Source organism: Kryptolebias marmoratus, linkage group LG3, assembly GCF_001649575.2.
Source record: "Kryptolebias marmoratus isolate JLee-2015 linkage group LG3, ASM164957v2, whole genome shotgun sequence".
In the NCBI taxonomy this organism is placed as follows: Eukaryota; Metazoa; Chordata; class Actinopteri; order Cyprinodontiformes; family Rivulidae; genus Kryptolebias; species Kryptolebias marmoratus.
In genome coordinates this window covers 12,899,451-12,913,076 of record NC_051432.1, presented here as the reverse complement: position 1 = coordinate 12,913,076, position 13,626 = coordinate 12,899,451, and the positions used below count along the sequence as shown (strand labels likewise).

The 13,626-nt window shown below is 39.6% G+C and overlaps 1 protein-coding gene across 4 annotated transcripts in view; it reads right to left on the bottom strand.

Annotated features, from left to right (window-relative positions):
• Window positions 1-13,626, bottom strand: part of cntln (centlein, centrosomal protein) — a 90,160-nt gene that overhangs the window by 69,411 nt on the left and 7,123 nt on the right. For all 4 annotated transcript variants that reach the window (XM_017405880.3, XM_025005144.2, XM_037974951.1 and 1 more), the window contains 5 exons: window positions 11,323-11,454; window positions 10,201-10,380; window positions 8,404-8,537; window positions 7,289-7,451; window positions 6,899-7,120 (listed from right to left, as the gene is read on the bottom strand). In XM_017405880.3, coding sequence (XP_017261369.1) covers window positions 6,899-7,120; window positions 7,289-7,451; window positions 8,404-8,537; window positions 10,201-10,380; window positions 11,323-11,454 — 831 coding nt within the window. The remainder of the gene's footprint in view (window positions 1-6,898; window positions 7,121-7,288; window positions 7,452-8,403; window positions 8,538-10,200; window positions 10,381-11,322; window positions 11,455-13,626) is intronic.

Genomic DNA, 13,626 nt, shown 5'->3' with positions numbered 1-13,626 from the left:
TACAGTAAGCTCCTGCTGCCACTTTCAGTGCTTGTAAATAAACATAGTCTCTACCTTGTAATTCAGATCCTAAAAAAAAATAAAAAATCGGTTTCTCCAAACTGAGTTTGTTCAAAGAGCTACATACAGCAGTTTAAAGATGAATTATTAACAGCCTCACAGTCAAAACCCACTGCAAAATATCTAGACCATCACAAAATGTTGTTTCAACAGTACTCATAATCAAGAAAACAAAAAGTGTCATTTCTTTTGCAGTAAAATGAAAGCCAAGTTCTTTATCTACTGCTCATATTTTATTTTAATTGTACATCATCTGAAGACTTTGTCAACCTTCATATGTCTTTGCAGACATAACACCTGATGAGAGCCCTGACAACTGACAGCAAATACCTTTTGGTCAAACAACGTGTAGTAAAATTATTTTGGGTGGGTAGATGTTCTCAGTTTAGATGCTATTGTCAGATAAATAAAAAGAAAAATGCAGACCTTTTGAGTTCGTGCCAAACTGTGTGTCAGTGTGTGGGAGTTGTGGTGGTGGGAAGTTTGCTGGAGTTGAATAGATTATTTTTTCTTTTTTTTTCCATGCTGTTTATTGCATTTTACTGTAAAGCACTAATCTGTTTGTATGACTTAGTGTTACATAAATAAAGTTTGATTGATTATCTACTTTTTTATGGTAAGTCTGTGTGTGTGCAAAATTTTCAGAAGTCATATGCTGTACAGTGTTTATACTTAAATGATATTTTTTATATTATGACAATTACATCTACCCATATGAGTTTTACTTCATCACCTGCATTTGTTCATGTGACTTTCTTTAAATGCTTGATTTTAAAAAGTGTGAAACACTTCTGAAAAGGCCATCTGCTATCAACAGCACTCCTACGCAACACATCACAATCAAGGGTTTTTGACAAACAAAGCTGTCATGAATCTGCTACACTTGCAGGCCAGGTCGTGAAGAAAAACGCACGAGATGTCATCACCTTTTTTCCCCTCAAACAAGTCCTGATTGCATTATCAGAAACCTGGCATCTGGGCGTGACCTTGTTAACTGCCAGGGTAATCAACTTTAACCAAATGGGAGGAGAGGGGATGATAAATTATTAGTGAGGAAGATTTTGTTCATGTTTTATTAAATTGGCCTGTCAAAGGGGGCTGGTCAAATTATCTGGGGCCTCGTTTATTGGAGGCCGGCCATATTGGCGCATCTGTTACAATTATTTATAATTTCCAGGCAGGCAGGAGGATTGAGTGTGTTTTTCGGCATCAGCCACATAAAGCAATTTAGAAATTAACTGACGTGGGAGTCTCTGACTTTTCCTCTTGCCGTCTCTCTCGGCCTTTTCCTGATTTGTGTTTTGCAGAAAACAAAGAAAGAGAGAAACTATAAGAAAGGGGAATATATAACTGAAAGAAAGAAATGAACACAATGCAACCAGCTAAGTGAAACTAACAGACAGGGGAAATGAGATGGAAAGAGAAGAAGAGAACATGCAGGTGCAGTAAAAAAAAAAAGACAAGATCGGGATGAGTCTGAGGGAGGGAGCAAAAGAGGAAAAAAAAAAAAGCTGGTCTCGGTAATTACTGAACACGATTAGGTTCTTGGCGGAACTTGTCTGGCATTCGCGGCCCTCGCTGGTGAGGATGCGGCAAGCGAGACCATATGGAGCGAGGCTGGTGATTGTGCTCCCCGAAGCTCGTGACCCGTCTGCTGCCGAGCCCTTGAGCTGAATCTGAAATGAGACTTGCCAGGCCTAATGTTCTACACATGCACCATTTATGCCACAAAACAAATCTGATCACTGTTAATTATGGAGTAGCTATAATCAGGAGCCCCCCCCACCCCCCCGACACATGGGCTCACAAAAAACACACAGGACGGCACGCACGGACAAACGCATGTAAACACCTTCATGTGCACGGGTGGAGTGACAGACGATGTGCGAGAGACTGGACAGACCTGAGAAGCAGGGGCCACGGGGTGCTCGCTCCCAACCAGGCCAGGTGTACTTTATATTCATGATGGTGCTTCTTCAAAAGGATGTGCGTGTGCATATATGTATGAGCGTTTGTGTTAACCAGTGGTGCGGTGGAAAGGGACAGCGCGCGGTGTGTAGGATGCGAGTGCACGTACGCTTCCTGTGTGTATGCAGCCCCGAGTCCTCCCACACAGTTTGTTTGACCCGCTCGGATCTGCTTTAACGAGTCAGCGTAGGTCTCTGCAGCAGCACATGGCTGTGCTTCATTAATGAGGCGGCCTGCGCTACAACAGAGCCTCTCATCTAATGAGAGCAGTTGAGCTTGTAAAACACACCGCTGGCGTCTGTGTTATTAGTATGACTCCGGCCCTGGACATGGCCCAGCTTCACACACACACACACACACACTCATACCAAAACTCATGTTGACAATATAATTTACTGTAAACACACAGCCGCACAGACAAGATAAGTGGTTGATAAAAACAAGGAAGGCTATATTTTTGTTAAGTGTTATTAGTTGCATTGTAACATTAACACTTTCTACATCTGAAAGGTCAAATTAAATCAGCAGGTAGCAGAAGATGGTAATGAGATATTTTAATATATGCTCTTTAAAAAACCCAACTTAAACACACCTTCCTGAATCTGCGAAATACAACGTCAAGAATAAGAGGACGGCTCTAATGTCACTGTGAGGCTTTTAGTTAAATCCAGCGAGTCCGTGTTTATTTCTGAGTAGAGTTTCATCATTTTGCAGTTTGCTGCTAATGATGATCGAAAGAAACACCAAAGCCAAAGGTGACAAGGGGAAAATGGAGAGTGCGTTTCTGTGAGGACGGGTTTGTACCTGACCCTCTCATTGTCTCTGCAAGCTAAAGGAGATGCAGTCAATTCATTATAAAAAAAGGTGAGAAAAAAAACTAGGCAACTCAAGAAATGTTGCTTCTGAGGAGTAGAGAAAGAAACAAAAATACGACAAGGAAAAGAGCCAAAGCTGTTGGCCTTTAGGGGATCATTTGGTGGTTTGTTTCGTTACAACCGAGCTGCATAAAACAGGCACATTTTGTAAATATTTTTATTACAGTTTCGGTAATCGTGTCAAGAAAGTCTACTGCCTCCTTCCATTAGGGTAAAACATTTCTGGAGTTAAGATTCATGCTTCAGTTCACTTTTCCAAAGCTGATGAGAGGATGTGAGAGCTTTGAATGACTGCCCACACAATTAACAACTTACCATTCATTGAGCCTGGTGATGATTCCAGAAAGCCTAAGGTCTGTAATGGATTCTAATGTTGGTCTTTAATCACCATTCAGCTCTGATAGTAGCCAAAAACTAGACTACTGTAAATACTCTGATGCAGCTTGGGAGATAAATGGTCAGTACTTAATGTTCTTTCTAGTTACTTTAACTTTAATTTGGTCAATAGTTTTGTGGAGTATTATTAGGACTCTTGTTAATGATAACTTAATTTGGCAGCTCGAGTCTCCCTAATATGACAGCTTGTTCAGAAAATACATCACCAAACTCATATTTCCTTTGGTTTTAGCCTCTCTAGCAAAATGATTTGTTTAATTTGACCTGAATTCTACAAAATGTAATATTTGTTTAGTCTAACGTGTAAAATAAAATTTGAAGTTGTTACTTTTTGCCCTTTGAAACTGAAGAGTAAATTAGCATATTATTAACTAAAGTGAAAAATGAGTTACAAAAGACATAAAAAGAGGGTTCACTGCTACATAAAGTGACATTATTTACTGGAAACATCCACTGACAGTGAGGGACATTAGTTGGGCTGCACCAAGCGTGGTTTATTTTTAGGCCTTTGTTTGGAGTTAACTCGGCTAAAAACAGAAAAGGAAAGGCAGTCAATCATGGTGCACAGCGTGTAAATACATCACACAATGAGTGTTATTCCTCTCTCCCACCCTCCTCCTTTATTCCCACCTCAACGAAACCTGCTGCAGGAGGGGCGTTCAAAGCAGTCGCTCTGGTCCGTATTCAAATGAGCGCTGCGTCTCCCGCCTGCGCTCCTGTTGTGATCAGCACTTTGATCACCTCCGACGGTAACTCGCACCAAAACATTTAAAATTAAAATCGAACCTGCCCTAACAACCCGAGCATTGGAAATTTAACAGGTGTTTCGCGGAGAAGTTGTGAAAGAATTTGCGATTACGTGCTCGGCTGCGCACACCTTTTAGACAGACGCGCACCCATGCAGACACAAGCCTACGCGCATGCAAACTGTCAGTGAAATTACAGAAAGAAACGCGGAAAGCTCTCCTGACTGAGCGCTACACCTTGGGATACCTGATCTGTTCACTTTGATGTTGGAGAGTATGGTAAATGGTAAAAATACAAATCAGCACAACAGCAGCTACATGTGTTCGGTACGCAAAAGTATTATTTGGTCTAAACTCTGGTTTTAAGAAAAACAACAACATATTTTTCTAATTAACTCTTAATTGTAGACAGTTACGATTTATCTGCTTTCTGTAACCTCAGTGGCAAAGAGACAAAAGGTTAAAATTCACATCTGTAAAAAGCTAAACAAGGAAAATTATGGGTTTGGTTTGTGGATAAATTAGTATCACCAGCAAAGCGGTTGATAAAGTATTTTATATTACAACACGGTTTATTTTGTTTTTTTACATGTGTATAGACTTGCATCACTCATCTCACCTACCTTGTCATCTGTGAATCAAAATGAAGCAGCTTGATGCAATTCGGCGCTTTGTATTTTTAAAGGTTTATCAGCGTTTTTTAGGATGGGGGGAAAAAAATATATGTTAAGCGCATCAATCTAAGGCTTACCTCGTCTTTTCAGAACTGTTTATTTGAAGTGATGTAAAAGATGAGCTCGCAGCTTGACTGACGAGGTGAAAAATTGTTTTTGATGCAGACACTTTTTCGCTGGTGAATTTCTTCACATTTTATTTGCTTTCAATAAGCCAAAAAGTTCATTCTGGACATTCAAAGACCTCAGGGCATATTTAGTGTGATTAAAAAAAAACCCATACATTTATATATATTTATATTTATAGATATACAGTAAAACTCAAATACATGCATGTCAACCCTACGTTACACACACACACAGCACTAACTGCATCTCCTCTAAATGTACTGTAGTATTAATTACTGAGGGAACACTGCAGTACTGGATTTAATTACTGACTGAATGAACCATTTAAACTTTACTGCTGGTTCAATTAACCGGGTTAAGTGAGATTGGGTGATTGTAACTCACTTAACATTTGAGCTGATATCTTTTGACTTCCACAGTCTGGGGGGGCAGCAATTTCAGAAAAAAAAAAATCAACTGATCAGATTAAATAATTACTGTCTGTGGAGGCGAAGACTTTGCTTGACTACTGCAAAAATGTTGTTTTAAGCTGGAGTTCAAAACAGAGTGTGGTCACGATGCAGAACAGGCTGGGAAAAGTCTGTATGGGGCCAAGTTCAGTGCCCTATAATGTAAAACAAAATAGTGATTACCTCTGTTACAGCATTGTGGATATACTCTGCATACTGTTTCACCTTTATCACACTGGCATTTTCCTTAAATTTGAACACTTAGCTTCACAAATTATTTAACATACAGTATGTCTGTAACTTCTTTAAAGTGCAAGAATATCATAGAGCCTGTGATACACAGAGATGATGACTGCTGAAATCTGCCGATAGCTGTTGTCCTTGTTTGTGCACTACAAACTCAGAATTGGGATTTTAGCACTGCAGAATAGTTTGCAAGCCTGCCGTCCCCGCTCAAAGCTGTTAATGTCAATTTTGTTTTTTAAACAAAAGTTATCTTAAACTGGACATGTTGATTCTGAAACATTAGGAACCTTTTAGTTGAAGCCATTAGTTATTGTTAAATCCCTCTGTTGCACAATGCAACAGCAATCAAAAATATTTATTGTGTGTCGCATCGATAATCTAGGGAAAATAATAAATTAGAACTCCTTAAAATGCTCTAAAATTGAATAAAATAATAAGACGACAATGAGAAATCCTAGGTAAATAAAAGTGTTGTATAAAAAGATACAATTTGCAGAAATTTTAAATGTATTTAACGTGGACACCTACCCAGCAAACTGGAGGACATTTATATGTCCACACAGAGGCTTTGATCACCCTCACATGATGAAACTATCTTACTTGGACAACAACAGGGGCTTGTGCGCTTGTCAATGTGAAAACTATAACACCAGCGTTACTTTTCTCAACCAAGTGTGTGGTCCAGTACACCTATCACCATATCATTAAATACTACTAAAGGTCTCTATCCCCTCGGGCTGGCTGTTCAAAGGACCCGAGTTGAAGTCAAACTCCCGCTGACTGACAGACGTAGAAATGTAACTCTAACATCATCTTCAAGAACATCACTGGTCTTCCAATTAATTCACCTATCTTCTTGAGCGGAGCGTGTTAAAAGGACTTAAAGTTACTTCAGTGGTAGGAGATAAAGAAGATTGATGAAGTAAGTAAATCAGAGCGGGCTTGTGTGCCGAGGTCTGAGAGTGAGAGAGGATCAAATAACTGACATAAAAGACAGTGGAGCAAAGAGAGACGCATAGATCAAGGGTGAACTAGAGCAATATCAAAAGAATGACTCTGAGTTATAGACCACCACCACAGGTCGAACCGGGGTGCCTCAGTTATTACAGTAGGTGCTAATCCACCTACACATTACGCTCTTCGCACCTCATGGTAAGTGACTCATATAGGTATCACAATGAAATGTCTTCATCGTGGAAGTCAAAATATTCTATTTAGGGAGTCTTCTGTAAATGCAGATCCAGTGCTGCAGCCTTCCTCTGGGTGGAACCTTTATGCACATTATCAAATTTGAAAGAAAAAAAAAAGAAAGAGCACCTGTGGGAGAGATGGTAAAGCTTGAGAGGGGGGCTTACCTTAAAGTTGGTCTGCTTGTTTGGTGAATGGTAAACAGCTGTGTGCTGAGCCTGGTGCTGCTGCTGCTGCATTTGTTCCTGCTGTTTCTGGAGCTGAGCTTGGAGTTCGAAGATGCGTTGGACTTTCTGAGTCAACTGGCTACTGAGCTCCTGGTGACTCTGACGGAGTTTGGCCTCACTCGACATGAGAGCTTGGTAGCACTGACTCAGCTCCTTGTACAGCTGTGGACAAAAACAAATAAGGAGGGAAGGGAAGGAGGCAAGGACATGGTCATGATGTCAAATGGAAGCAAATGACAAACACCCTTGTTAGATAGCACGAGTTATTTTATGATAATAAATATATTAAGAATGAAAATGTCCACAGTGGCTTTGTGTGTTTGTAAATACCTGCTGATACGAGGTGGTGTCAGCTGTATGTGCTTCTTCTTGATTTCTCAGGACTTTTTGTGTGTCTAGGTTGAGTCCCTCCAGCTGTTTGATCAGGTGGCTCTGCTCTGCTGCATGCTCGGTGCTCTGTCTGTACAGAGTCTGAACATCTGCAAAATCACGACTACAAACCAACCACAGCATGTTATACATCGCCGGATTCTATATTACAGAATTTTACACATAAAAAAGAGCTGTATGTGACAGGATAAAACTTTTCACTAAAACCAACTTTTCCCTCAGAACGCTTGATGCTTTTTTATTATAATTTAGAAATAAGAGAAGTGTTCTGTCAGACAAATTTCAACACTGGTTGCTGCTGGGCTTTTCAGAATTCAGAAACAGCATTAAAACATGTTAATATATTCCATAGATGAAATAAAATATTTTAAAAATACTCTTTTAATACTTATTGCCCAGCAACTGAGGTGTTACCAAAAATTTCAAATAATGACCTCAACTAAAATAAAAATAACTAATATATACTGGAAACATTCAATTGGGTGACACCTGAATGATTTCTTTACATAAAACATTCATCAGCAGCAACATTTTTTACATTTTGTTTTGCGTCCTTCTATAAAATTCCCATAAACCATCTCTGCTCCTTATTACTATATTAATTGGCGAGATAATGATGTAAAAACAGTATGTAGCCCCGATGTGACTGACATGTCGGAGTGCCTCTAGCATTAAAACAGAAAAGTAGTTTTAAAAAAAAGGTTGAGATTACCATTAAGGCTCCTACAGTTCCTGCAGTTTTTATCATATCGACTAAAGCTTAGCAAAAGCCTGCCCCGTTTCCCTTCTTCCCTCCTTTAAAGCACATCCACTATACAGGGCTTATCAAATGGCTTTAGGTGAGCCAGAACGGAGGAAATGTGTGTCACCCCAAGACTCACAGCGATGGGAGGAATATACTCACACCTCAACGCGGAAATCTATATGTTCGCATACAGTATACACAGAGCAAATCCACTCTTCCTTTAACTGATGAAATTACCCATAAAAGTCATTTATAGGAGTGCTATTATTTACAAGAACACAGACAGTTTTTTTTAGCTGATTGGACTTACCAAAGCCGTTCAAGTTGTTCTTCTTTTGTTGCTACCTCTTTCTCTTTTGAAGAAAGCTGTGCAGCTAGACTGTTACAGTGTCCCTGAAATTTGGACAGCTCCTGCCAAGCACTGTGCAGTTTTTCCTCCAGATCCTGGTGTGAAAGAGAAACAGGATTACAAAACCTTCACAACAGTATTTTACCAAGTAAAATTACACAAGGGATGCTTCTGTACTAAGGTGTGGGTGTAGGCTCTACAGCTAGTTGCCGTCTTGCTTGTAGCGGAGAGCAGTCAGTGTGATCTCAGTTTGGAGAATCAGGGAGAAGATCTAATATAGAAATCAAGCTAACTGCTATTTAAAAGACGTCTCATTTAGGAGCAAACTAATGGCATCTAAACCTACAACCTCGAAAATCTGATTGCTGTTCAAGCCCATGTCTGCTGTGGATTTCTACATTGCGTTATCTTGCATCAGACAGTTACTAGAACTGGGTACACTGATACACATGATTGGTTCTGTAACATGTTGCACGTGCAGTTAATAAATCACGACTGAAAAATTGTGAAAGCAGCACACAATTAGCCAGCAGATGCCACTATAAAACGTCTTAGCTGCATATTCAGACTTGGTCAGAATGGCTTAACTTTCAGACATCACATAGTCTCTAATTTTGTAAAACCTCTTAACTTGCAGAAGACAAATTTAGTCTAAGACGCGAGTCTAAGAGCAATTAACCAATTTAACCTAAACAATCCATGAAAAAATATAAATGTTTTGTCTTTGCTATGTGTAAGGTGAAGACAAGAATGTTAAGTGATAACTTTTTCATAAAATGATGCAAACATTCAAGGGGTCAAGCTTTTAAATAACACTGAAAATGTACAGATTACTACAGCTTGAATGGACTATACAATAAAACACCTACAAGAATGGGGGATGTGAAAAATGCTATAACATTGAGTTTGTAGTCTTTATCGTTAAAATGGCCGACTACATTTCTACTAGTTTTATAGCCATGTATTTTTTGAATTTATGCTTCCATTCTTTATAAAAAGTGAGCACCTATCCAGTGGGTTTATCTCAGGATGCATGCACAAGTTAATCAAGTGATAAATTCTAGCCAGGTCTTTGCTATGTCTGACCAACGAGTGTAACGTATACTCTGCACATTTTCACGTTTCATATCAAAGTCTGTTACAAAAACGAGGAACAGGTGGCGTTTCTACGGTTTTGATGGATGTACATACAAGCCTCTGGGCTCCGCTCTGTCCAAGTGTAATTACTTATACAGGACTTCATGTCTGACTCCACTTGACTTAAGGACTAATATGTTTCATAGTCAGTCTATACCTAAAAAGAAAAATGTGAGGTTCTTGAGCAGGTTTTATGTCTTAAGAGTATTCGCAGGAACCTAATTTTCTGTGAGGAAATGGTGCTTTCTACTGCATGCAGGAATGTCGTCAAGAATCTCAAGTGATTATATCGGCTGAAAGCTTAAACAGCAACATTGCCACTTTCTGATGGAATGAGATTGTTGATAACTTGTAGAGCGTTTGATAACTTTTTCCATTTGTATATAGTCAATGACAGAACAACCCACTACAATCTCTGCAAGCAAAAACTGCCAACGTAGCAAAATTTCCTTTCAGTTCAGTTTGATTGTAACCCAAACCCAAAGAGGAAGCATATTTAATTCTGTACTTTGCTCAAGAGATCATTTTATATTATATGTAAAAGCCGATCAAAAAAAGTATCTGAAAGACCAGAAAGTTCAAGGTTTAGGTTTCTGAATGAAATTGTCCCCCAGTTCGAACCTTTAATCTGGCCTGGGCGGCATCCCTCTCGTCTCGCTGACTGTCGACCTGCCTCTGTTTTTCCTCCAGGTCAGCTCTCAGGGCAGCACAGCAGGACGTTAATCCCTTTTTCTCCTCCTCCAGAGCCTGTACCACCTGCCGCTCCTCCTCTTCTTTTCTTCTATACTCAGTCTTCATTTCCTGGATTAAAAAAAAAAAAAAAGCTGTGCGAGTGTGTTTTTGTGTGTGTGTGTCTGTATGGAGGACAGTGATGGGTCAACGGGGCCAAAACAACAGTAGTGACAAAAGAAGAAAAACAGGAAAAGTAACAGTTCAAACTTGAGAAAAGAGAACCTATAGCGTTATAAAAGGAGAAGCAGCCCATGGGGTTGAGGCTGAAATGAATACATAAACAGTGGACTGGGTTTCCTGCAGGAGGCCCCCACATGGGTTGCTGATTGGCCAAGGTCATCCGTGCTGTATGACTGGGCCCTCGTGACCAGGTGTTGGTTGGTATGGGCCAAGACGTGCTGCAGGAGCTGGGCTCATGTGGGTACAAGGGCCAGTCTGTCAGCTTTAATGACAGCTTCTAATGAGAATCCTGTTTGATACAAGACCCATTAGACTCAACCCAGGTATCCTTTGATGCTGTCCCCCGCTATATCTCGCCACGAGACCCCACCATGACTGTGTAAGGACCATTCCTTTATTAATTAATCATAACCATGTCCCATCTAAGCATAATTAGGTAGAAGCCACACCATCACATGTATGCCTTCCCCTTTTCCCTATTGAAGGAAGCATTAAGTATTTATACGCAAGTTAACAACCTGCTTTTCTTCGTCTATGTCTTTCTATCACGTACGCAGTCTTTCCAGCTGTTAAGTATTCTGTGCTGTCAGTAGGAAGAGGTAAAGCTAGAAGCAAGAACAGGTGAGACTCAGTCAGGGTGAAGACCAGAGCGGAAGACACAAAGACACTGAGATTGTGTTCGAGAGAGCCGAGCAATCCTCCCTGTCCTTTAAATGACTCCAAGGCCCGAGGCTTTAGCCACAGGGGGCTTGTCGTATTCAGCGCCACACACAAAAAAAGAGACTTTAGAATCTGAGGCACATGCTGCCACAGAAAATTTGTTCCACCAACCTTAAGTTCCTGGTTCTTATTGACCAGTTGTTCACGCAGAGATGTCAACTCCTTCATTAAAGCCCTCTCCTCCTCCACCGCCGTCCTCCTCTGGAGCGAACTGTTAATCTCCTGCTGCTGCGCTGTCACTTTCTGTGGTAGGCAAAGAAATACAGGAAAACTGAGCAGAATGCGGCACAGTGGCATAAACAGAAAATACACAGCCACAGGTTGCGTGACGTACTTCAATCCTGAAAGACACAAATTATAAAAAGGATGCTGCATAACTGATTATATTGTACTGTGTATTAAAACTTGACTGCCCAAAACTATCATTATAAACATAAACAGAGGACCAAAAATATATAGATATGTAAAAATCTGAAATAATTTTCTACTTTAAACATTTTTTTTATTTTAGTAAAATCAAACAACAGTTACCTTACCAGCTTTTACATCAGCTTAGACCTAGCTCAATAAAATAATTGGTCAACCATCAGTCAAAAACAAAAAAGTATTTATTTTACAAGAATAGGAAGCGTGACAAATTTGAACATATGCTGATATAAAAAGAGAGCTGCAAGATATCATAATGATGAGCCATTAAGTGGTTATAAAAACACAAACTTGAAACTAACATAAATGCTTCAGTAACTGTGTGACCATTAAGTCTTGATGATGTATTTGTATTCTTCCAGCAGCCTTTGTGGCCTCAGCAGGAGGAGCCTGGCTCCTTAACACTGAATGAACTGAAGTTTGGCATCGGCTCATAATCCACAGCCCTCTGCGGCACACTGTCTCAAATAACACACTACTCCGGGATGCAACTATTTACAATGTTGAGAGGAATCACTCTGATATATCAAGAGAGTGCATTTAGACTTTCTTGCTACTTCCAGCTTTTCGTGCTAACAATAGAGGAGCTTTAATAGAGATTTAGACATACATTTAAACGCTGATAATTAGATTTGCAAGAACAATTAGAACTCTAGTAGGGGGGGGGAAAATGGGTCCTGCAAAGTTAAGACGTCTACGACAGAAGGATTAGCATTAGAAAATTCCCAGTGCAGTACAAAAAAAAATGATGCTAATTTTGTAACAAAAAAGAGGAATGGACGGAAGAAGAAAATGAGGAAGAGAAAAAAAAGCCCATCAAAGTGGGAGAGCTGATACATTAGGAAAAATGTGAGGTCCCATGTGGACTCTGCAGACCATCATGACTCTTAAAAAAAGCCAGGAAAAACCAATTATTCAGTATCTTGGTTTGGCTAAACATTGTAAGAGGAGATGATGACTGTCAATAAGGCAAACAACAGCACAAAACTCAGTGATAAATGCATAAATGAGCACAAAACTTGCAATAAAAAAGGGTTTTTCATTTAATCACATATCACCTAGTCCTCTGAGCCTTATTATGGGGGCTGAGAAGGAGAACATCAAAAAGCACGGACCAGATGATGACTCCATTACTGCCAGCTGCATTAAGAAGAAACACTATTCTGGATGAGGGACACTAATGAAGGAGACATGCAACTGTTTGAGTGAGGAGATGATCTTTAGGAGTAAATTACATTAGTGTTGCCATTATTATAGGCCATTATGCCTGCAGGAAATATTAGATTATTATTAGAATATTAAAGGTGAAGCAAAAATATAAAGAGAGAAATGGAGAGACAGTGATACAATTAAAACATTTTTTTTTCTCTTAAGTTTTACCAGACATTCGACCATGTTAAAAAAACATGTTTGTTACTAATAACAACCGATTAAGCAGAAAGTACTCTTACAAATACATTTCATTTAATAACATATACACATAATATTCTGTCACAGAATGTTTTCACACCTGCACAGCAATTCTTTAAAATTCCACACAAATGTAACAGAAGGATTTGTGAAAATGCAAATGATGGCACTGAACCCCTTGCAAAGGTTTCCAGCCTGCTCACTACTGAAATGTCTGGAAGATCAGGAGAAATTTGTCTTTATTTGTTAACACAGACACACATCTTAAAGAGCTTATACCATGAGAGAGAATATTAGTGAATGTGAGTCCTAGTACTGGTAACAGTTGAATTTATTTCTGCTGAGCTATTTGTTAATGGCAAAAATAATAAATATCTCTGCCTCTAAAGTGCATGTGTGAACAGCAACTGAGGAATAAGACCAGGCTGAGAAGTCCCAACATTCTCCTGAACATTTCTGGTGTTCATGGGCGGAAAACCACTGAAGATGGAGGAAACTTGAAGTTCAATAGTTTAATGCAGTGGTGTCCAATCCTGGTCCTGGAGGGCCACTATCCTGCAGGTTTTAGATGTTTCTCTA